The 23,682-nt window shown below is 33.2% G+C and overlaps 3 protein-coding genes and 1 pseudogene across 5 annotated transcripts; all 4 read right to left on the reverse strand.

Annotated features, from left to right (window-relative positions):
• Nucleotides 1-1,248: 1,248 nt before the first annotated feature.
• LOC120159496 (B3 domain-containing transcription factor LEC2) lies at nt 1,249-4,256 on the reverse strand. Its single transcript, XM_039170089.1, has 6 exons — nt 3,360-4,256; nt 3,190-3,264; nt 2,703-2,803; nt 2,556-2,602; nt 2,402-2,475; nt 1,249-1,647 (listed from the first exon to the last, which is right to left on the reverse strand). Exons 1-6 carry the CDS (start codon nt 4,254-4,256, stop codon nt 1,249-1,251), a joined length of 1,593 nt encoding a protein of 530 aa, XP_039026020.1.
• A 5,105-nt stretch (nt 4,257-9,361) lies between these two features.
• LOC120158975 (pentatricopeptide repeat-containing protein At1g74850, chloroplastic-like) lies at nt 9,362-11,786 on the reverse strand. The gene is made up of 2 exons (XM_039169688.1): nt 11,565-11,786; nt 9,362-11,343 (listed from the first exon to the last, which is right to left on the reverse strand). The coding sequence occupies exons 1-2, from the start codon at nt 11,755-11,757 to the stop codon at nt 9,362-9,364; spliced, it is 2,175 nt and encodes a 724-aa protein (XP_039025619.1). The 5' UTR covers nt 11,758-11,786.
• Nucleotides 11,787-12,617: 831 nt separating this feature from the next.
• Nucleotides 12,618-17,014, reverse strand: LOC120158084 (protein DEHYDRATION-INDUCED 19 homolog 4-like). 3 transcript variants are annotated; one of them, XM_039169031.1, is made up of 6 exons: nt 16,961-17,014; nt 14,655-14,769; nt 14,425-14,552; nt 13,355-13,432; nt 12,956-13,239; nt 12,618-12,859 (listed from the first exon to the last, which is right to left on the reverse strand). In XM_039169031.1, the coding sequence occupies exons 2-6, from the start codon at nt 14,737-14,739 to the stop codon at nt 12,751-12,753; spliced, it is 684 nt and encodes a 227-aa protein (XP_039024962.1). In that variant the 5' UTR covers nt 14,740-14,769; nt 16,961-17,014; the 3' UTR covers nt 12,618-12,750. The 3 variants fall into 3 exon arrangements, with proteins under 3 accessions (XP_039024962.1, XP_039024957.1, XP_039024949.1); XM_039169018.1 differs by lacking the exon at nt 16,961-17,014 and adding an exon at nt 14,821-14,936 and having other exon boundaries at nt 12,619-12,859; nt 14,655-14,780; XM_039169026.1 differs by lacking the exon at nt 16,961-17,014 and having other exon boundaries at nt 14,655-14,814.
• A 719-nt stretch (nt 17,015-17,733) lies between these two features.
• Nucleotides 17,734-22,674, reverse strand: LOC120159507 (annotated as a pseudogene).
• Nucleotides 22,675-23,682: the final 1,008 nt, after the last annotated feature.

Here is a 23,682-nt window from a genome sequence, read left to right on the forward strand (position 1 = left end):
CATGAACATAAACGAATGATTCGATAAACAAGCTTATAAACGAGCTCGTTTGTTAGTGAACATAAACGAACCAAACACACATTTGTTCTTGTTCGTTCATTTATCAAACGAACATAAAAAAATTGTTCATACTCGTTTATTTAGCTTAACAAACAAACATAAACGAACGTTGTACAAACAGTTCACCAAACGCTCTGTTCGTTTACATCCCTATCGATGTGTCACATTAATAGTATGTTTCGATTACAATATTCATTCTAGAATATTTTTCATATAATAATAATAATTAGCCAATTCAATTAAGTATCAATTTGATATCTAAAAAAATAATAAATAATTATTTGACTAGAATTAATAGGATTTGAATACCGGATAGTTTAGTAATAAAATAATTAACTTTCTCTCGATCATTCAAGAAGGTGAGATATTCATAATTTATGTACATAGTTACATGTAGAAAATGGAAATCAGCTAAAAAAAAGTAAGCATTATAATCATTTTATCTCAAATAATGAAAATACTTATTAATTGTAAAATTTCAAAACATTTCAAGTTCTAAGAGGAAAAGGCAACGAAATTTTTAGTTCCAAAATTTAATTTAATAATATGATTATTATAAAATTATTTAACTTTTGAAAGGAAAAAAAACTTGATTGTTACAATAATTTGGTTTCGTATCAAAATAAAAAAAATTAAAATTTCAATGCAAATGGACGAGAGCAAGAGCTTGGACGAGTTTAACATCAATGGTGAATTCAGAAATTAAATAAATGAAAGTCCAAATTTTTAATATACATTTAGAAAAAAATTGATATATAATTTTTATTTTATTTTTTCTCCTCTATTTAACATATTAAACTAATTTTTATATATTTTTTAAATAATGAGGATGCACTTGTTCTTCTAAGAGATTTAGTACATCCATCTCTGTTTAGGATAAGTGATCGACTAAAAAAAGGAAAAAAATCATTAAATAAATGTGGGAGAATTTCTTATATAATTTCTCCTTTTCATCTCAAATTGGGAGAACACTTACATTGAAGATGCAAATTAAGCATTCAAGTAGGCATACTCCCAAGACTAAACAAATATTTCCAAAAAAAAAAAAGAGAAAAAAAAACTATACCTTTCCCACCCTATAAAACTATGTTATCTATATAACAGAAAAACACACAAGAACCAAATTACTATAGTTTGATTATAAACTGTTGTGAGCCCATGAATCCTGCTGCTGATATGTCTTCCATGTCAAAGTGAAAAATTGTAGTGATTAACATCAGGTAGCATATCAAGACCACCATAGCAGTCGTCGAAGTTGATCGTCCCTGACATACCTCCCGGCAATGTCGTCGAGGTTTGCATTTGACTGTCGTGAGAAAACAAGTGTCTGGTTTCCTCAGGAAGTATCCTCTGCGAATTATTAGCAGTATCCATAGGCAAAGTCATCATCAAGTCGTTAGGTTCTTGTGGTTCCTTGTGCTTGAGTTGTTCTATGAGTAATTCTAATGATGCCTCGTCATCATCTTTAGATGCCAGATAAATATGGCTACTGTTGTTGTTGTTGTTGACATTGTTGTTGTTGTAGTACTGGTTTTGATTGCTTGAAGACTCCACAGCAACCGTTGCCACCTTGGATATAGAGAAATACTGCAATCCAAAAAGAAAACAAATCAATATGAATACTTGGCATTATAAAGATATGCAAGGATGGATCGGGAGGGATGTTGTGGGGTGTGGTCGTACTCTTAAAAATATCAAATTTTTATATAATTCAAGTATTTTCTATTAATAATCTAATTTTGTATTTTTTAAAATTTTTAATTTAAGTTTTTAAGTTTATACTCTCTAATATAAAATTTTACGTCCGTCTGTGGAGATATAGGTGTTCTGCAACCTTTACGTTAGAAAAGAAAATAAAAGGAACTATTTCCCCATTTTCTTCACTCTCTACACTTTTTGTCTGGAAAAAAGAGATCAAAATTCAACAGATTTTGTCTACATTTGAGTATCTGAAGTCACAGGGAACGTTCAGTTATATACCAAAACAATACAGATATGTATGTAGTTTTAACTCTTTTTGTCTTTATATTAATAATAATATTTATTTAATAAATAAAAAATAATCAAATAACGTGTTATATATATGTATAGTGAGATGCCAAGTCCTAGCTGTCTTGTGAAAAGGCAAGTCTACACTGCCAACACATCATCAGTTACGTGTCATTTAAAGCTACACCTTTATGTCTATTCTAACCCTCTCTTGTTTATATAGGAGCATGGATACTACCAGTAAATACAGAGAAAAGGCAAGGGCATCACTGTCCTCCAGCGAAGCTATAACCAAATATTTTACTTTAATCTTAATTACTAGGATTAAGTAAGGGAAAAAAGTAAAACTCACGAGATTCATGCTTTCATCTTCATAAAGTGTAAGAGAATCTCCAATTCTCATTCCATTTTGCTTCACGAAGTCTCCTGGGGAATTGAATAATGGGATGAGAAATATAGTGAAATTCAAGATATCACATGAAAGAATTCAAGTAAGGAGAAGGTACCAGTGTTTTCCAGAACATACATTCTACTTTTATTATTGATCCAGAACCTGAGACATCAATGAACAAAAGAGTTTAGCCCTTAAAATGGTGTCCAAAACTAGTTTTGCTTATGGCAAATCTCCAAATCAAATTATAAGTATTACTTACTTGTACTTGAGGGTCCACTCATTGTTAGAGTACACATCCTTCAATGTTACTTGGATGCCTTCTTTATCGTATAGTGTTGGAAGGTTTGCTTCTGTCTCTCTCTGGTTTGAGTTGCAGATAGAAACCATAGATAAAGCTTAAGACTTGATTATGACATTTTTAGAAGATCGGTGGAATATAAATCAGCATGCAAGATAATCATAATTTGCATGCCAATAGAAGCATTAAAAAATAATTAACACCTTCACAATGATTTTTTAATGTGCGAGAATCGAGAAGTCAAGAAAGGAGTAATATTAGTTACTGCACAGTGTAAGATGACAACCATGTTGCAGTAATCAATGAGAGGAAATGAGGAAATAGTTATTGGTTGGCTCTTTGCTTTTTTAAGACTTATTTCTTCTCTTCTTTCAAAATTCATATTTTAAAGTGGAAGAACAGGCCTTGAGAATGCCCTTTTGGATCCAATAAAGTAAATGAACCTCACCTTTGGAAGAACAATTCTCCCAAGAGACCCGACATCACTGTTCTTCAACTCCTTCTTTAGCAACACTCTTAGTTTCTGCATTATTCCAAGTTAAACAATTTCAGTGATTAGTCAAGAACTCAAGATAATGAAATTTGAAAACCAAAGTTCAACAAGTTTACAAAATGCACCTTGTTGTCTGGTGTTATAAAATTACAGTGATCCTTATTGGTATCATTATTTTGTCTCATGTAAGTGTTAATACCAGAGGGGATCAGTCTCCTTGCATCCACCTGCGTTGAAGCCACCGGAGTAGCATTTCTTTGCAAGCTGAGGCTTCTTTGCCGTGCCAGCTTTCTGTTAATCCTTGCCATCTTTGTTCTGTTAGGATCCATTATTCTTCTCTCTTGGTCCTTCCATACCCCAAAATCAAAGCAAGGATACATAGGAGGAGCCTGCTCCATGAGATATCTGTATGGGAGTTGCAGGCTCTGGTAAGGTGGCAAAAGTTGTGACGGATGTTGAAATTGAGAGCTCATTGGTTCAATGGTGGAGAAGTTTGAATTCGAAGAGCAACCCATGTTTGAGGTGGAATTGGTGGGTGTGGTGCTAGTGGTGGTGGTGGCGGTGGGGGAAAAGGGTATGTAAGAGTTCTCCATGAGGACAAAGGTGCAATGCGATGATGATGAGTGTAAGGAATTGCAGTGATGGTGATGATCAGGGAAGAACGTTGGTGAGAGTGAACTACTTTGTGTGTGTTCTTTTCTGTTTTGAGTGAGAACAAAGTGTGGTTCAATAAGGTCGTGGGGATGTAAGATGCTGCCATTAGGGTGAGTCCAGGTGTGAAAAAGGCATGAGAAACGCGTCAAGAGGTGCAGAGGGATCTGTTGTGGAGAGAGAAAAAGGCCATGGAATTGCATATAGAGAGTGAGAGAAGCAAATAGAAAAGAGGTTGCCAATGGGGTGGTGGAGTGGCTGACAAGTGGCCGGCGAAAAGTGGTTTTGGGATACTCATCTGACCAGTGAGTGGGCTTGAGAGAGTGTTGGCGCCACCTTTGGTTTAAATGTGCCTCATCTATTGACCTCATTCTGCACAAAACACCAAGCATCGATCCTTGCATAACTTACAACCTTCTGCATTTAAACTTCATAAGGGGAAAAAAAGGTGAAACCTTGCAGTAGCCAATTGCTAAAACCTTAAAACCCTAGGGAGATAAGCAGCGTTTTTCTAGTTTTTTTTTTTGTAAATAATGCCTCTATTTGTGAGTAAAAATGATGGTTGAATGGTTTGGATCAAAGTGTGGCTGAAATCTAAGTAGGAATATAGGCTTCCATGAGGGTTGTTTAGAACGATCAAAACCAACAATCAAATCTAATTAATGAAAAAAAGAATCGAACTGAAAATTTTGGTGATCAATGCATGAGATGATCATCTAAAACAAAACAGGAACCATATGCCTTTGAAGTAGGAAAAATCAAGTTGGGAATTGGAAAATGCAGTATGTTTCAAGTATAAAAATGTCAAGGATCAAGAAAAGCAGTTCAACATGAGGGTATCAAAACGAATTATCATGTGTTTATGTTTATATCAATAGAGAAAAGGCGCTGCCAAACAATACATGCAGATGCTCCCTGCAGCTTAATTATAGTTAACAATCCTCTGGATCCCGGCTAGATTAATGCAATAAAGGAACAAACAGTCAAATCCTGCTTCTTTACCAAGAAAAATGATATTAGCATAAGTGCAAGAACCTTTATTTGTGCATGAAAGCATTGCTAAGCCGATTAATGATTGTTAATGTCGATTTCAGACTTTCAGTCCATTGTAACATGCAGATGCTAGAGACAGATTGTATCAACATCTTATTAGGAATCAGGAACAAGTATGCATCCAAGCAACGCTAAATCTTGTTCTTACCAGAAAACATGTAATCAAGAAATCTTCATTTCAATAGCACAATCCTAAGATGAACCTGAAATATGGATAAACTTTAGGTGTCATGACAAAGAAAAGTAGGAAATCAACTAAATACATCAGCTAAAATAAGAAAGCCTTTTGATTACTTACAGATCAAGGAATCATCAACAAAAGACCTCTATCCATCACCTATAAGATTCTACAACTAATAACTTCGGGTGATTTTTGGATTCTGAAAGCAAGAGAAGCAAATTCAGAAATGGTAACATATAAGGAATTCTTTTCTCAAGAGAGGATTGAGATCAATGGGCTGCGAGGTGATTTCTAGGCACAACCGTGAACTATATAGACCAAGAATCAGAACTTCATGCAACAAATGAAGCATAGGTATGCAACACTTGCCGAAGATACCTATAGCTGTCAACATCTAGAACGTAACGCCGAACACGTTGTATGAGTGCCATTGATTTCACGCCACGATAGCAGAATCGCTTCATCGTTCATATCGATTTCCTTATTTGTACATTTTTAGGGATAAAATTACAAAAGAAATATCGGCTCGAAATATATACTGACAAACATGTCCTATTGAAGCCAAACTAAGCCCATTTCCAATTGCAGGCCTTGGCGTTTATAAATATCAACTTGTCTGCAAGATAAAGCGATTCAAAGACTTCAGCTTTTGGTACAATAAACTAAAATTGATAGGCAGCATTACTAATAAAGAAATCAAAGCAGAAACAGTAATAGATTCCGAAACCGAGATTTCATAAAAGTATAAAGGAAGGTTGAAAGGTATTGTGAAACTTCATAAAGCCACATTAGGCACCTTTCTATACTTAAAAAAACTTATGGTTGATAGCTGCAGGACCTAGAAAGCGGCTGGTAAATCTTTATTTGTGGAAGCTTAGATTCTACTTAATGCTTTTGCATTGAAGCTGTCATAATTGTCCGAAATCCTAACATAATATTTGTGCTATCCTAGGAACATGCAGAGTATCAATCATGGTAAAATTACAATCTATGCTGATATGTAACAGATGGTGTCTGATTCTTTAATTTGATAACAAAATTTACAGAACTTAGCCATGGTTTGCAGTTGTTCTATCACAACAATTTCTTCAGTAAGAACTGAACTCAATATCTCATCATGAAAGATTTTATGATCATCAGCTGATCACAAAATATTTGAGCATGATTACTTAATGTTTCCTTGAATTCCAATCATTTCAATTAAGGAAAAGTTTAAAGACAACTTCAATGAATCTTTGCATTAAAAATTTTGGTTCAGTCATTAATGCAAATAAGAAAAGAATGTGTTCTTCCAAAAAGAAAACCTTTAATAAATGCTACACATGTCCCTAAGTTATTTGACTCCTAACATCCTATTATAGTTCCATCCCTGTATTCAGACATGTTCACGAGAATATGATGCTTCTAATATATTGAAACTTAAGTATAAAATACATATACAGATAAACACACATTAAATACATACCTATCCAACATGCAGCTCCCAATAAATCTTGTTTTTTCTTTCATGAGTAACGTTGAATTCCCCTTTAAGCGTTATAATTGTTCGAGAGGGAGCTGTATAACAGGCTTGGGACAGTTGTAAGTAAGCAATGGAAGATGGTTCAAGCATTGTTCCCGGATGTGGTGGCCCAACCCAAAGCCATGTTATGGTCACCACCGATCAGGGATGGACCGAAAGGAATTGATGAGAGCGGTCGTCTCTTTAAAAAAACTCAAATTCTCATCATTTAAGTATTTTCTTTGTAAATTTTTGTTGATAACCTATTTTCGTTATATAAAATTTTATAAATTTATCGGATAACATAAAATCATATGTAGGTCCCGGTTCATGTTGTATTTATATGAATGTAAGGTTGCAAAACAAGATGGAGCCAACGAAGTCCAAACCTTTTCTCAAAGGCACCACATGTCAAACACATGGCGTTCATACTACAACATGTCGATAAATCAAGCTTCCACCTTCTTTATTTCTGCTTCGATCCATAAAGTTGGCGAGGTTAAGAGCCGAAGTCTATTGGGGATGCATTGTAAGGACTATGAAACTATGTTATACACACATGAAGATGCGTTTCGGAGGAAAAACTATGGATCCTCAACAATGGCAACAATGGGATCCATGGACTCCTATGTTTTCGGATGAAGAAACACAGTGGAGTGTGAGGGAAAACTGAGGAGAATGAGTTGAGGAAATTGGAGAAAATCGTTATTATAACAGTCGGAGAACCCCATCACCGTCCTGAGAGTCACTCTACTGTCGTAGAAAAGTCATTTCGACTACCTATCATCTTTATGAAGACGTACGGAAGAATTAATGTCTTCTTTCAAGATACATGTATACCCGTAAATTAATAACGTTGTAATTTGAACGATATCTTCTAGTTTTTAAAGACGTCATTTTAATCCCGATATATCCCATAAGTTTTTTTTTTTTGAAAGGGACACTTTGTGTATAACTGAAAATATACATAGTACATCACCTTAAAGGTCTCGTTAAAAAATTTCTCTAATCCTAATTGAAGAAAAAGAGTGCACCTTGAAGTGTAATAGAAAAAACAATTACAAGGAACATACATAAACAGAATAAAGATATAAACTTTCAATATGGAGGAATCAACAACAACCGATAATACACAAGGCCAGCACGAAGACCAAAAACACACTAAGCACCGACATATGAACAAAACAATCTACAACATCAAACCATAAAAATCAGGATTATCCCGACGACCAATAAACACGCACTCGGAGCTTCTAGATATGAAAGAAACCAACAACCTCATAATACCACAAGCAAGAATTCGCACCAGACAATAAAATACAAACTCCACGACACCATCATTCAACAAGAACAACCCAACTATCTAATCTGAATAATCGCACCATAAGTTACCAGATAATCTGGATATCTTCGATAGTGTATTATAACAATGATTCTATATGAAGATTTAATTTCTAAGCCCCTTTTATGAACAAATCCTTTTTTAAACCTTATTTGGTAAGTAAATTTGTCATAATTTAACTGTATATTTAAAAAATAATAATTTTAAAATCATATAATATTAAAATATATAATTTGAGATGTATTAATAATTGATCATTAAAACTTTAAAAAACTATTATATATATATATATATGTTGTACGAATAAAAAATTAAATTATTTGAGTAATTGTATAATAATATAATCATATATTAATCACTATACTTAAAAGGTAAATATATCGTAAACTTATATTTTCTTTTATATTCATTAATTTTATTGTTAAAAACATATTTAAAAAACAATATTATATAATAATTTAAAAAACTAGAATAACATAATATTACATAGATTAATATTTATTATATTGACAAGATACTGTCAGTAAATTAAATTATACTACGTCATTCCAAATTTTTAAAATAAAATATTATCACCGATTAAAAAATATTTTAATTTTTTCATCGTTATTAATTAATATTTCTTTTTTAATGAATCAATACTCTAATAATTCATTTTTATAACTTTTAACTTTTTAATATTATTAATATTTATTTATTTTCTTAAATATCATCTTTAGATATTATTTGATTGAAAATATCGAATTGATGAATGTTATTTATAATACTAATCTTAATTTTAAGATAAATCACATATATTATAACAAAATTCTTGTACATAGGCACGAATCCACGTCATAGGTGGTCGAGGCAGTGGGATCTCCAAACTTTAATGATCTAATAATATTTTAAGTCACTGATAGTTTTAAAATCATTACAATTAAGTCCTTATCTCTCCCAAAAAATTTTGGTATACTTATTTTCTTAAGACAATGTCACTTTTAAAATTAATCGAGTGAAGCTTTGACGTCAAATTTTTTTGATTTAATTATTTTTTAAGACCTTTGAATTTTAAAATTAGTGAAATTAAACTATAAATCTCTTAATTTTTATGGTTTAATTATTTTTAAGGCCCTATTTGTGTTAAAGTTAAATCATTTGTCCTCTCATAGTTCAATCATGACTACTATGTCCCTACTTATAAATTTTTTTAATGCATAAATTTTGTGCTTGTATTTGGCTAAAAGCTCCTCTTGTTCACATTCTTGTTTCAGAGATCACATTGTCATATATGCTACACTCTACATTACTAGAAAATCATTTCAATGCCATAGAAGGAATAGATGAGTTACTTAAAGCTATTATATTAACCTCTGAAGATGAATCTGAGGCAGGAAACATTAGCTTGAGCTGAGACCGCTCAAATCGACATAGCTGCATAAGTGCCACCTTCCCACATCCTGTGCACGTCCACAGAAAATACAAGTTTGTTTTGACGGAAGAGTTCGGGGAAGAGGCCTCTCTTTGTTGCTTCCTTGAGAACCCTTGCAGCTCGTTCTTTCTGACCCAACCACCAAAGTGCTTCTAAAAGAGCATTATAGAACCTTATTCCGAAGCCACATCCTTCGGAGTTGAGTTTGTCAAAGATGTATTCTACCATCTGCCAGTTTGAATCACCATCGAAATCTCCTCTTATCGTCTGTCCAATTACTTGATGAACATTCGACACTTTGTTCGCAAGCATCTCATCGAGTAACTTATAGGCATCATCCCACCTGTCACACTTTGCATAAACAGCCAGCATAATGCAATAGCACATGACACTGGGCAAAATTCCTAAAGCTTTGATTTCCTTGAATTGCTCATTGCTCTCATCACAAAGGCCTGCAAAGCAATACACACTTAAAACCGCTTCAAGGGTCCGTTCATCAGGATCACATCTTGCCTTTTCCATCTCTATAAAAGCCTTGATAGCATTCTCGAACTGGCCTCCTTGCCTAAACGCTTCAATCAAAGCATTGAAGGAATCCCTGCTCTTTGCAACACCAGCCTCATTCATTCTAGTCAAAATCGCTTCAGCTTCCTTGTACAATCCACCTCTAGCAAAAGTCTGAAGCAAGGAATTGTAAGTTTCAATGGTCGGTTTGCTCCCTACCTCATTCATCGTGTTAAAAGCAACTAGAGCTTCCTCGTATAATGCTGCATGTCCATAAGCCTCGATAACACCAGTATAAGCCCAGGAACTAGGTACTATCCCTCTTTCATGCATGTGAAGTAGAATTTTCTTGGCATCCTCATGAAGCCCTCCCTTCCCACAAGCAAATATCAAACCATCATAAGTCTTCATGTTAGGCTCAACATTCTCCTCTACCATATCATGAAACAAAGTAACTACCTCCTTAAAATACCCACCCTCTCCGAAAACCTGTATCAAAATATTATAAGTAGCTGCATCTGGCTCTGTATTACTAGCTTTCATCTCAAGAAAAAGCTCGCGGACGTTATCATACTGCCCATTCCTCCCGTACAAATTCAACAAAATACTATAAGTAGCTGCATTCGGCACGCATCCTGCGGCTTGCATCTGCCTAAACACACCCATCGCTTCCTTAATCGACCCTGACTTTGCATAAGCCTCTAACAACACATTATACGACATAATATCCGGCAAATTCCCTCCCAACTCCATTTCCTTAAGCAACTCAGAAACCTTCTCCAGCTTTCCTAGCTTCATAAATGTCTCAACAAGATAACTATAAGTAGTTAAATCAGGCAATATCCCAGCTTCATTCATATTCCTAAAAACCATTTCGGCCTCATTGCCAGAACCCCTATCAGCACAAGCACTAAGCAAAGTATTATAAGTCACAATATCAGGCTGTATACCTTCATGTCTCATTTCAGCAAACAATCCTAACAAACCCTCCCAATCCAACCCACCCCTTGCGCACGCATTAATCACAGTGTTATAAGTTAAGATATTGGGCAAGACTTTGTCTTTCTTCATTTTGGCTAGCAACTCAAGAGAAACATCATACTCACCGTTCCGTCCGTAGGCATTGATCAAGGCAGTGTAGGAGAAGACACTGCGAGGCACGCCTTGGCTAGGCATTTCGTCGAACACTTCGCGACATTTATCAAGCAAGCCTTCGCGTCCCAAGAGACTGATCATGATGGTGTAAATGTGTTCGTTGGGCTTACACCAAACCTGACGCTGCATGTATTTGAAGAGCCGGAGGGAGCGTTGCCAATCGCCGCGATGAGCGAACTCTTTGAACACTAAAGAGAAGTCTTTCAGCGAAAGTTTGTTGCGGAAGACATCGAGACATCTGGCGATGCTGCCACGCGGTGGGAGGCTGCTTAGCTTGTTGATTAGAGTCTCGACGTCGTAGCTGTACTTGCCTTTTTCTACGGTCACGGCGGGGTTTCCGAGGACAATCTCTCGACCCTTTGCTCTGCATATTCCAGCGCTGCCGGAGAGGAAGCTACGGTTGCCGCCGGTGAATATTCGAGTGGAAGAGAGGTGCAGCCGGTCAATTGAAAGATTAGGATGGCGATGCTGCCACGCGGTGGGAGGCTGCTTAGCTTGTTGATTAGAGTCTCGACGTCGTAGCTGTACTTGCCTTTTTCTACGGTCACGGCGGGGTTTCCGAGGACAATCTCTCGACCCTTTGCTCTGCATATTCCAGCGCTGCCGGAGAGGAAGCTACGGTTGCCGCCGGTGAATATTCGAGTGGAAGAGAGGTGCAGCCGGTCAATTGAAAGATTAGGAGGCTGCGTGAGAGCTAGGAAGCTATTAGGAATTGAAGTTGTCATTTGAAGCTCGCATTAGATTTGAGGGAACCACGGAGTGGATAACTCTCTTGTATATAATTTCGATAACTCTCTCTAGTAAACATTATTTATTAAATACGCAGAATCTTACTTCAATAATTAAGGTATTTTGGGAAACAAATTTTATTAATTAACACACTTTTTGGCTTTAAAATATTTTGAAAATAAAATTTATCAATTAGTTTTTGAAACATTTAATTAATTTATATTTAAATTTAAATTTATTGTAACTCGACTTCTAAATTTTTTTCTAAGATATCTCATGCGTCACACAGAGATAATTCCGTCATTTCTTTCACTTAATTATATGATCATCACCAGCTAAATCTACTATTAGTTAAATATACAACTATTAATTTTGTTTAGTTTTGATCATGTAACTATATTCTTTTCAAAATAATACTTAATATTTAGTTTTGATTTCATTTTGTCATCCGTCGTTAAAAAATTAACAGTGATGCTAATATGTCATCATAAGATAATATCACATCATCATTGAAAAAATAAAACAAATACGACGTCAACAATTATGTTAATTTTTTAACGGTCAATGACCAAAATTAAATCAAAACTAAATATTAAATATGATTTTGAAAAAAAAAAAGATAATAGAGTAACCAAAACGGAACAAAAGTAAAAGCTATGTATTAAACGCATAGTGTAACCTATAATCTTTCAATGTGATAAAAGTAGTCATAAGTTTAGGTTAAGCTTTTACCAAAATAATAATTAATCAATTGAAGTTAAGCCATAAATTATTTCCAGAACACATTACGATTCGAATACGACGTTCTGAATGAAATAAATTGTGTTAGAAAAATCGCACCCATAGATGACAATCTAGTCCTATGAAGCTTCAACATTGTCAATACTAATGTATGGGGTTTCGATTCAAACCATATCAACTTGTTTCAATCCTTACCCAGAAATGCCTCTCAACAACATTTCAACAACTACATTAGTTTCTCATTTCACTTACTCTTTCAAAAGAGTTGTCAACACCAGATCTTGCACGATTCCGGCTCTCCCCGTGGCTTGCCGAATCCATTTTTCAAGTTCTTCGTTACTCAACGATGGATCGAAACTGTTCGAGACAACACGAAGCAAAAAACAAGAAGCATTATATCTTGGATATATGAATTGTATCCGCAAACAGGAAGTTCAAATTTTAGGCCATTACCTTGATTTCCACATGTGTGCTGGTGCCGCATTCTTTGTCTTTGTGTCTTCAAAACTGGTTACAACGGATTTCGTAATTTCTTCGGCTTCAGATGCAGGGAAATTCATGATGAGTGAAGAAAGGAACGAATCAGTGGCGGCACTTGACGCATTAACACTGCTTGGCCTATACGCACCACCACCTAGAAGTACTTGTAAATGTGCTTCACGGAGATCCCGGCCAAGGAGTGACAGTGCCTGACTGCTTGGAATCGCAACTCTACATAGCCTGCGACGTCTCTGCAAGTAATCCTTTTGTTAAGGGAAACTAAGTTCATATACAGTTCAACTAGCTAGAGCATAATTTCCAAATCAGATGAAGAAAAACAAGTAAACGAGAAGTTTCGTTATCGGAGGATATCTTGAATAAATTTCCATGTTGCAGCGTGAAATGACTTAGCATGTCTCTGGCGACTTTGACGTAGCAGACCGGACAAATCTGTAACAGAAAGATCGATGCCAGCATTAGACGATTCACCATGAAAAACATCGACGGGGACCTTCTTTCCATCATAAATCCGAAGGTGAAGTATAATAAAGTTGGAGTATTAAACAAAACTTAATGAGTTGTAATTGTTCTTCTGAATATAACTATTTCGAATTTCATCAATCTCAGACACAAAGTTACAGAAGACAATCAGAGCCAAAAAGAAAAGCTAAAGATCAGATTATTCCGGCGGACGAACCATGGACCTGCACTCGAATTGAGTCTTCACTACAGATAGGGTGAGAGGGAAGGGCTTTTAACGAAATCGGATGGTAATCTCCTACAGATCAAAAAGGAAAGGCCATTGAAATCTACCTCCATCATCCTTGATGTGTACCAAATGCTCATTCCTCTATACCCTTAGCAATGGCACATACTCTATGCTCATTCTCAATCCTAAACATTTTCTACCAGTCACACATCCCTTTCCATTTACGCACACTTTCCATCTTTTATCCGTTGAATATCACATTCTTTCCCGGGCACGAAAATAACATCACCAACCCAGTTCGACATCCGAGATCCTCCAAATCGAGCGGTAATACTTCTCTTTGCATATAAACTCTATCGGACTCCGACATAAGTTTATGCAAAGGTTGAATGACCAATGATTAGTTTACTCGAGGCAACAATGGGGACTGAGGCATTTGTTGGGCGGAAGAGGATATCGCCTCAGAATTTGTTCTGGTAGAATAACATTCTAGGTTCTTGTTAGTTTAAATATTAGTTAAATAAGATCTTTGTGCCTCCTAATTTTAGATTTAAATATTTAATAAATTCTCGCCCTCCAAATGTTTGATCCTATTTCCGTTCCTAAGTGTCAAGATCTATCTATAAAGTGTATGTTCTTAGTTAATCGAACATCATACAAACAACAATAAACTAGTAGAATTCAAACATAATCTTAACTGAGAAAAAATTTATGATTAATCAAATTTGCTTACCGTAACTTTTGATTCGCAGGGATGATCATCTTCGAGATGCGAACACAGAGACGCAATATCGAAATCCTCGTAACAGTACGGACATGGAAATTCGTCGTCTACCTCAAAATCATCGATGCTCAAACGATCTTTATCGGATTATTTTGTTCATGTTTCAAAAAAAATTCGAGGTGAAAGAAAGAACAAAAAATGAAGAAAAAACCCAGATAAAATATTGAAATCAAGCATACCTAACTGAGAGGTCTGATGGCGGTGCTGCAAATTATATTGGCGTTTGGCAGCGGCGAGACGAGACGTCCAGAAATCGGAATCCATTGGAAGACCCAAAGGTTGAGCTCTTTGACTATTTTATTAAAATTGTACAATTCAAAAACCAAAAATAATATAACCTTTAAAACAAAGAAAACTATATCAATATCTACAGAGAATTGTTCGTTTTTCTTCAAAATCTACACATGTTTCTGGGTTTTTCTGTCTTTTTGAAAAGCTTTTAGGCTCTGTTCATCGCAATAAGCTCTTGAAGGTAGATTATTTGTTTATTGAGAAGATTCTGATAATTAAAACTGGGTGATGCTTGATTTTATGATTAAAAAATGGGTAAAGTATAGTAATGGTCACTGAACATTTCAGAAGCTTGCATTTAGGTCCCCCAACATTTAAAACTTGCAATATAGTCCCCCAACATTTATTCCGTTTGCAATATGGTCCCCCAACTTAAACCACAGTTAGAAAATTAGGATAAATTATATAAATGGTCATTGAACTTTTCAGTCACTTGAATTTAGGTCCCCCAACTTTTAAAACTTGCAAAACAATCATCAATTTCAATCTAAACCCCAATTTCCAAAGTAATTCAATTTTATTATAAACCCTAAATTCCAAAATACTTAAATTAAATTCAATTATGTCAAAGTTATTATTATTTAATTTCATCTTATTTCATGTGATACGTATTTTTTATATAAATATAATAGTATAATTCTTATCTGTTGAAGAAATTTTTTAATTAAAAAAAGTAGTTAGGATATAAAAGAGGTTGAAAATAATTCGAATTTTAAATTTATAAAATGTTATTTTGACGTATAAATAAAAGTGTAAACTACTCGGTTGACAACTTAACTATCTAGCCCTTTTTACTTTTGTCATCGATCTTTTAAATTTATCAATCATACCACATAATTATTTAACTGTTTCAACTAAGCCACTAGTCGTTACCAATTGATAAAAATGATGATGTGGCAGTTAAAAGGAATTGACATTATTATACATTCAGTCTTTATTATTTATATAATCAATTTGGTCCTAAATTAAATAAAATTTAATAAATTAATCATTTAATTAGGATCTGACATGTGTTAGCACATGATCATGACACGTGTCATTGGTGACACGTGTTACCACATAATTATTTATATATGCTATCAATTTGGTCCTAAATTAAATAAAATTTAATAAATTAATCATTTAATCAGGATCTGACATGTGTTAACATATGATCATGATATGTGTTATTGGTGACACATGTCACCTCCTAATTAGAAGAAAATTAAGTTACAAAGAAGTAAAATTTGGGTCTTGGGCAAACTCAAACCTGAGTCACGCAAATAAAAGATATAGGGTGGAGCCACTAAGCTAACACCATCGTTTGTGTTAAGAGATATACAATAATACATATACTAATAGTATGACCAATGCCAGAAAAAAAAGAATATAATGTAAAATGAAAATAATTAGATTTGAACTTCGGCAAAAAATTTGAAAGCAATAAATGATGGGAAAATATTATATTTTTTACAATAAAAAAATATTATATTTGATAAATTGTTTGATAGATTTAATATATTTTTTAAATATTAGTTGATACAATATTTTAAAAGAATAAATTTAAGATTTATATATTTTTAAACTAAATTTAATAATTATATTTTTCATATTTATAATTCATGATTATATATAATCTTAAGTTGAGTATTTCTAATATAATTAATTTTAATTTCTTATTAAAAATAAAATATTCAAAAATATAAATGATTCATACATTAATATATGAATATATTTTTTATTTATACATCTAAATATAAATATACATTTATATAAATATATTTTTATTCGTTGTGTCTGTGCCTTGAACTCTTTCTTCAAGCCTATATTACCTTAAATTGAAGTATTTTAGAATTTAATTGAAGTATTTTAGAATTTAGGGTTTAGAATAAAATTGAATTACTTTGGAAATTGGGGTTTAGAATGAAATTGATGACTGTTTTGCAAGTTTTAAAAGTTGGGGGACCGAAATTCAAGTGACTGAAAAGTTCAATGACCGTTTATATAATTTATCCTAATTTTCTAACTGTGGTTTAAGTTGGGGGACCATATTGCAAACGGAATAAATATTGGGGGACTGTATTGCAAGTTTCAAATGTTGGGGGACCTAAATGCAAGTTTCAGAAATGTTCAGTGACCATTACTATACTTTACCCTTAAAAAATTGACCATTTTCTTTGAATTGAAAAAAAATGTCTTAATCTGATGAGAAAGCTTCAAAAATTTACGATTGAATCGAGAGGGAGGCTTAAACACCTCTAGACAAGAGGCGGCGCGGAGCAATTGTCGGGTTTTCTTTTTCTTGAGTTTCATTTGTATTACTGCATTTTCTCCTTTTTATGTGCTTTACTTAGTAACCTTGTGGTCTAAATTTGTTATGCTTTTTATTGACTAATTTGACTATTAATAGTTTGTTATTTTATTGAATCATTACTATTAAAAGTTATAAAATTATCATCTGGCTATTCATATGTTTTAAACTCGTCATTTTTCGTTAAAATATTAACAGACGTCTGAGTTATATGTTAATTTGTTGACTGAGATATGATAGAATATGATCTTAAAATCTTAAATGACTATATAATTCAAACAATTTTGAAATAAGATTTTATCATATTTCAATGAACAATTTAACATTTGAGTACTCAATATTTCAATTTTTGATTTGGGTGATTGAGGCTTCCATGAAATCTTGAAAAGGCAAGAGAATGATTATATTCATGGGACATGTTTGTTTTGGTGGAGAATGTTTATTTCAAAGGACTAACTTGGGTGATTATTTCGTAATTTTTCATAATCGAGGAACACAGCAAAAGTATATTATATCTTCGAGACTATCAATGTAGTTTATCCTTTTTATTTCCGTGATCTAAAAAATTACAAATTCAATCAAGTTTTTTATTTTTATTTTTAAATATACCTTTCTCACATCAAAACCATCAAAAGAACCTCTCTTTTGACAATCTTCTATTTCTCCTCTTACACCAATTACCCGATGGCAAGGTACTCTGAGGTCGATGGCCGATCAGATTTTTCGTGATGAGCGGTGTCAAGTCTGAAAGAAGAAGTTCCAAGTGAAGGAGAGGTATCAACTGAAGGCCTTGCCGAGGTATAATTATGTTTTTGTGCAATGTTTTTCCTATCATTGGCTCGCCATCTCTTCAAGCCTTCCACCACTTTTTCTGCAAAGATAGCTTTCTTCATTGATGTTCCCATCTGTTAGAAATTCGGTAAGCGATCATTGATGACGGAGGTTCGAATCTTAAATTTATTGAATCTTACTATTTACGTGTAGTTGTATGAATTAACTGATAATGTGTACATGAAAAACATGCAATATTGTTACCTGAATGACCAAAGCATATAATGGCAGAGTAACGTATCCGCAAAGGATTTGAACCAAAACTCCCACTGCTGGTCTTATCACAATGTCTTCAGTCTTTTTATGGAAACATGATCTTAACCCGAATCTGTATTGCAATTTTTAAGCAAAATTAGAATGAAAGAAAAAAAAGAACGAACTGAAATAACAATGATTACCCGAACCTATCTAGTGATCTCAGTGATAAAAATGAATGTTGTTTTTCCTAGATATTATAGGTTCGAGCAGTTATGTCTGTAGGTGTGCGCGCGTGTTGTCGATTGTTCCATGTGAAGAATGCCAGACTATAAAAAAAAACAATGCTTACCCAAGTCCATGTGAAGAATGCCAGTTGAAATGAATTCTACAAGCCCAAAATGTCATTTAGATTAAGAACTTGATCATCAAATTCTAATGAATATGTAAAGTTGTGGTAAATATATTAAGGGTTGACCTGAAACAATATGAAGTGCATGAGGTGGAGAAGCAATTTGGGTCGACCAAACCAGAAGAAATGATCACTAGGCTTAACAAGGAAAGTTCCTCTCACAACTTGAGATTTCTCATGGCTTTCCAAACACATCTTTGTGATTATGCCTTGAAGTTGAGTTCCCACCATCAGTAACATCTGTTCAACAAAATGTGTTTAAATGTAGATTTAATGTAAAAATTCATCTGACAAAATAATTATTTTGGTATTTATTTTTTAAGCACTTTGATCCTAATGTTTATTTTGAGGTAAAATAATCCTAGATTGATGAAAATAATTAGTTATCTAGCTATCAACCTTTGTTGTTGATGTGATAAGTCTTATATATCTAAAATAATAATGTGACATGCTCAATGTTATCACTTTAGACAATCGACAATATCACGTCATCATTTTGGACATATGATAATGTCATGTAGTCGTTTAAATACATAATAATATCATATCATCACTTAAAATACATGAAATGTGTCATTATCAGCAATAAAGCATAGGTCGTCAATTAACTAAATTAATAATTTTTATTTAATTAAAAATATTTTACCCTAAAATAAAAGGTTAGATGATTTTTTTTACATTACGCCTTCAATGTATTATTGCTAATCTACATACGGTTGATCAGTACTCTTTCTTTTACTCACCAATAGTGGAATGAAAGGAAGCCATAGATAACTATAAAAACCTGCAGATTACATTAATAAATGAAAATTTTCAGCATTAGTGCCAATGTAATTATAAAGTTGCATATATTTTAAGTTAGTCTTAATATAAAAGTAAGTGTCTAAGTAATACATTTTTTCCATTTAGATGTTTAAATTATTTTATGGTCAATTCAGATGTTTAACATTACATTTTTAGATGCCTAAACTGTCATGGTCGTTAAATGACACGTGTCGCCTTTATAAGATTTTAAAGATTTTATTTAAATTAAAAAAAACTTAAAATTATAATATTTGAAAGAAAAAAAAACTCAAAATTTTATAAAACTACAAAAAAAAACCAAGAACTTTTAAAATCATAATTTCAATCCCTTTATCACCGACAGCCGTCACTATTGCCTTCAATCGGTCGAACACCCAACGACGTGACTGACCAACCCCCATGACCAAAACCTCCTTACTTTCACAACCGGCCAAACACCCAATGGCGGTATAAATGAAACATTTCACGATCGTCATTTTTCGTTGCAACTAGAGATTGAAGTAGGGGTTTCATCTATTGGGTGTTCGATCGGTCTTACGTTGTTGGATGTTCGGGCGATTAACAGTGTTGTTAGCAGCCAACGGTGGCAAAGGGATTGAAATTAGGGTTTTAAAAGTTTTTGAGTTTTTTATAATTTTAAAAAAAAATTGGGTTATTAAAAAAAATATTTTTTTAAATGAAATTTTTAAAATTTTATAAAGGTGTCATGTGTCATTTAATGATGGTATTTAAGGGTCATGATAGTTACACCTAAAAGTGTAAGGTTCGAAACGTTATATACCTAGATTGACAGAAAAAATGTATAGTTTAGGCACTTATTTTATATTAACCCTCTAAGTTAAAATTTAGTACAACTTTGAGTTAATTACCATGTGCATTCAAGAATATGAATAACATTGAGAAAATCCAAACCCAGAGGCTGAGAAAAAGAAAAACCACACAAAGGAATGTTATTATTAAATTTCAATGTGATATAAGCATCAAGATTTCATGTTAAATACACTAACCTTGTTCCTACAACTACTTCAAAGTCATTTTCCAAAGCTCTTTCTATGTACTTTTGGAAATCAAAGTAGCTTCCCTCTGAAAAATGTGCCTGAAAAAGTCAAGTCTTTTGAGATTATATCATTTAGCTGTATTTACAAATTTATTTTGAACTGATTTGTATTGTTTACCGTGATGAACCCATGTCTAAGGGTGAAGTAGTCAACTTTAGAGATAGATGCATTGTCGAAGGAAACACGCCTGAAAAAACATGTCAAACACAGCATATTAGATGATCAGTTTCATGGTAGAGGATCATGCTTAAAAAGTTGAACTCACCGGCCAACGAAGAAATTTGTGTTCACTCCAAAACCTGAGATGTCGCCTAGCAAATGGTGTTTGATGGATGAGGAGGAACCTCCTGGGATCTACTTAGTGGAGGAAAGTAAGATGGTTAGTAAAGCAATCTACAGTAGAAACTCTTTAAATTAATACTCAGTAAATTAATAAACTCTCTAAAATAATAAATTTGTCCGGTCTCGACTTGGGCCAATGTAAAAAATTGAAAAACTCGATAAAATAATAAGATAATAATTTTTCGTGAGATCCCTTTATAATTTTCGGTCCCAAGAAAATCATAAATTAATAATTCATAGAAACTGAAAAAAATATATTACACTCTATTTAAATATGATTCAATAGTTGTCTGTTTTCCTTTAAAGTTCAAGTTTATTTGGAGCTCATTATTAATTTAACTCATCTCTTGCAACGTAATTCTAAGAGGCATAGACTAATTTACCTTTTTGTTTGGTATGTATAGTATAATTACTTAAAAACTCTTTAAATTAATAATTATTAATTTATCGATAAATTAATAACTCTTTAAATTAATAAATTTCGCCGGTCCTGATATTATTAATTTATAGAGTTTTAACTGTACTATAAAATTTTAGAGGTTATGAAATTATATTATTAATAATATATATATATATATATATATATATATATATATAAATAAAGTACATGAAAATTTAAAATTTTCAGGCATACGATCGCGCCAACACCACTTTTATCCATCCATGACCGTAGCTCAAGCAAAAGGATGCCATAAAATGTTAGGATGCCTCCAAAGACTTGCCCAAAGCTTACCATTTGAGAATTGATATTCTAATGTTCTTGTTTCAGCCTCCCAAGATTCCCATCTCCTCATCTGCCAAATAAAAAAAGAAGCCCTAAAATGTGAAACCCAAGTTTCATTTTCCCATGTGGAAATTTCCCTTTTCTATAATACTCAATTTCCCTTTGCTTTACGAAAGTCAACACTGACAACCAAAACCCCATTGATGGCCGAATATAATACTCGTAAGGGTGTCAACAGGTCAAAAAGAAAGGAATTTTTCCTTAAAAAAAAGAATCACCTTTGCCATGCCAAGTCTAAATGTGAGGATGCATGATAAAGAATGGAAGAAAGCCAGCCCAAATATCAAGTACTGAAGTTCATTCACACCTCTAGACAACAATGAGACCTTCCCCTGCTCGAAAATGGCAGCAAAAATCATTCCCAAAAGAGTAATTTCTTGCAAACTCAACTCCAAAAACATAAGTCTGGCATTTCATCGAACACATACCTGAGCTTCACATTTTGCTTCTTCAGGACTATCATTTGAAGGATGCCTACAAGGGAGAAAAGTTTCACCTACACTCTTGGGGATGCATACATTTGCAATCGGCTTTTCACTCACAGTTAACAGCAATGATATGAACCCAAGCTGCAATAATTCTACAATTATAAAAAGAGTTCATAGTTCATAATTTGCAAACGCTAAAAGAAAGAAGAAAATGTTTCCATCTAGTTTGGAATTAATATATTCTCACCGGATTTGATCTTGTCAAGAACCTGAATAAGAGATCTCCTTCTTCTCTTATTGAAATACTATCAAAAGAGAGGGAAAAAATTGAAAATCAGAATATATGAAACTAGTGCATGGAAGAAAGAAAAAATGGGTTGTTTTCTGCATGGTTAAAGCTGTACTGACTACTGACCTTAGCTAGAAGATGAAGTAAGTGTTCCATAAAAATGGAGATGGAAATCAAGACAAAAAAAAAACAGCAGCGACAGCCCATGTTGGAGTTCTTTCAAGTGTTATTGCAGAGCTTGTTTCTGTCATAGCTTTGTTAATGATCTTCGAAACACCTGGATTGAAAGTGATGAGTTGCTGCAGATTATATATACAAATAGCAAAGCCTGTGGTGGTAATTAACGTACAGCATTGGTCCCGGGGACCAGCGGCCTCCGTGTTTCTGTTACTGATTCCACTACGTTTCGGGGTTGGGTGTGAGCAGTGAACACTTTAAGAATATCTAACACGGTAATTCCAACAAAAATGAGCATCTTTTCTCTAATTTGAAAGGGATAATATAACCCATTTGTTTTTGGGGGCAAAGTACACAAATGGCCCCCTCAACTATTAAAAGTTATAAAATGATTCTCGATTTTAGGGCGTTGTTTTGTTAAGTCCCTCAACTATTAAAAGTTAAAAAATAGCCCCTCAACTATAAAGTGTTGTTTTATTGAGCTCCTCGACTATTAAAAGTCACAAAATAGTCATATGATTATTTATACGTTCCAAACTCATCCTTTTCCAATAAAAAAATTAATGGTCGTATGAGTTGGACGTTAACATACTGATTGAGATATAATAAAATCATATCTCAATATTGTCCAGTGGAACTGTCATTACTTTTAAGCGCTAACTCGACGATATAATGTAAACGGAGAGTCGATCAACAAAATACAACTCAAATGATTCTAGGATAAGATTTTATCACATCTCAACCAATATGTTAACGTCCAGCTCAGACGATTACCAATTTTTTAAAATTAAAGGATGAGTTTGGAACATATAAATAGTCGAGTGATCATTTTGTAACTTTTAATAATCGGAACACTCAACAAAGCATTATCCTATATTTGAATGATCATTTTATAAATTTTAATAATCGGAGACTTAACAAAGCATTTTATTATAGTCGATGATCATTTGTGTACTTTACCCTTGTTTTTCTAGAGTATATAGGTGCAAGGTGTATGTATTGTCACTGTTAAAAAAGATTCTCAACATATATTATCTATTAATCAATCATAAATTATTAGAAAAAAAAATGAATAGATTGTGATTTGATGTATTTCTATTTTGATAAAATATATAATAGAATGTAATAATTTAAAAAAATGTTCAATATGATACTCGTACTTCAACAAAACATATAATATAGGTTTGTATTTTAATAAGATGTCTAATTTGGGGGAAACTAATTTTGTTTTTACTATATTTTAATATAATATTAAAATATGATTTACTCGAAAAAGTTCTATTATCAAAATTTTAGTCTGATTTGA

Source organism: Hibiscus syriacus, unplaced genomic scaffold, assembly GCF_006381635.1.
Source record: "Hibiscus syriacus cultivar Baekdansim isolate YM2019G1 unplaced genomic scaffold, ASM638163v2 tig00002841_pilon, whole genome shotgun sequence".
Lineage (NCBI taxonomy): Eukaryota > Viridiplantae > Streptophyta > Magnoliopsida > Malvales > Malvaceae > Hibiscus > Hibiscus syriacus.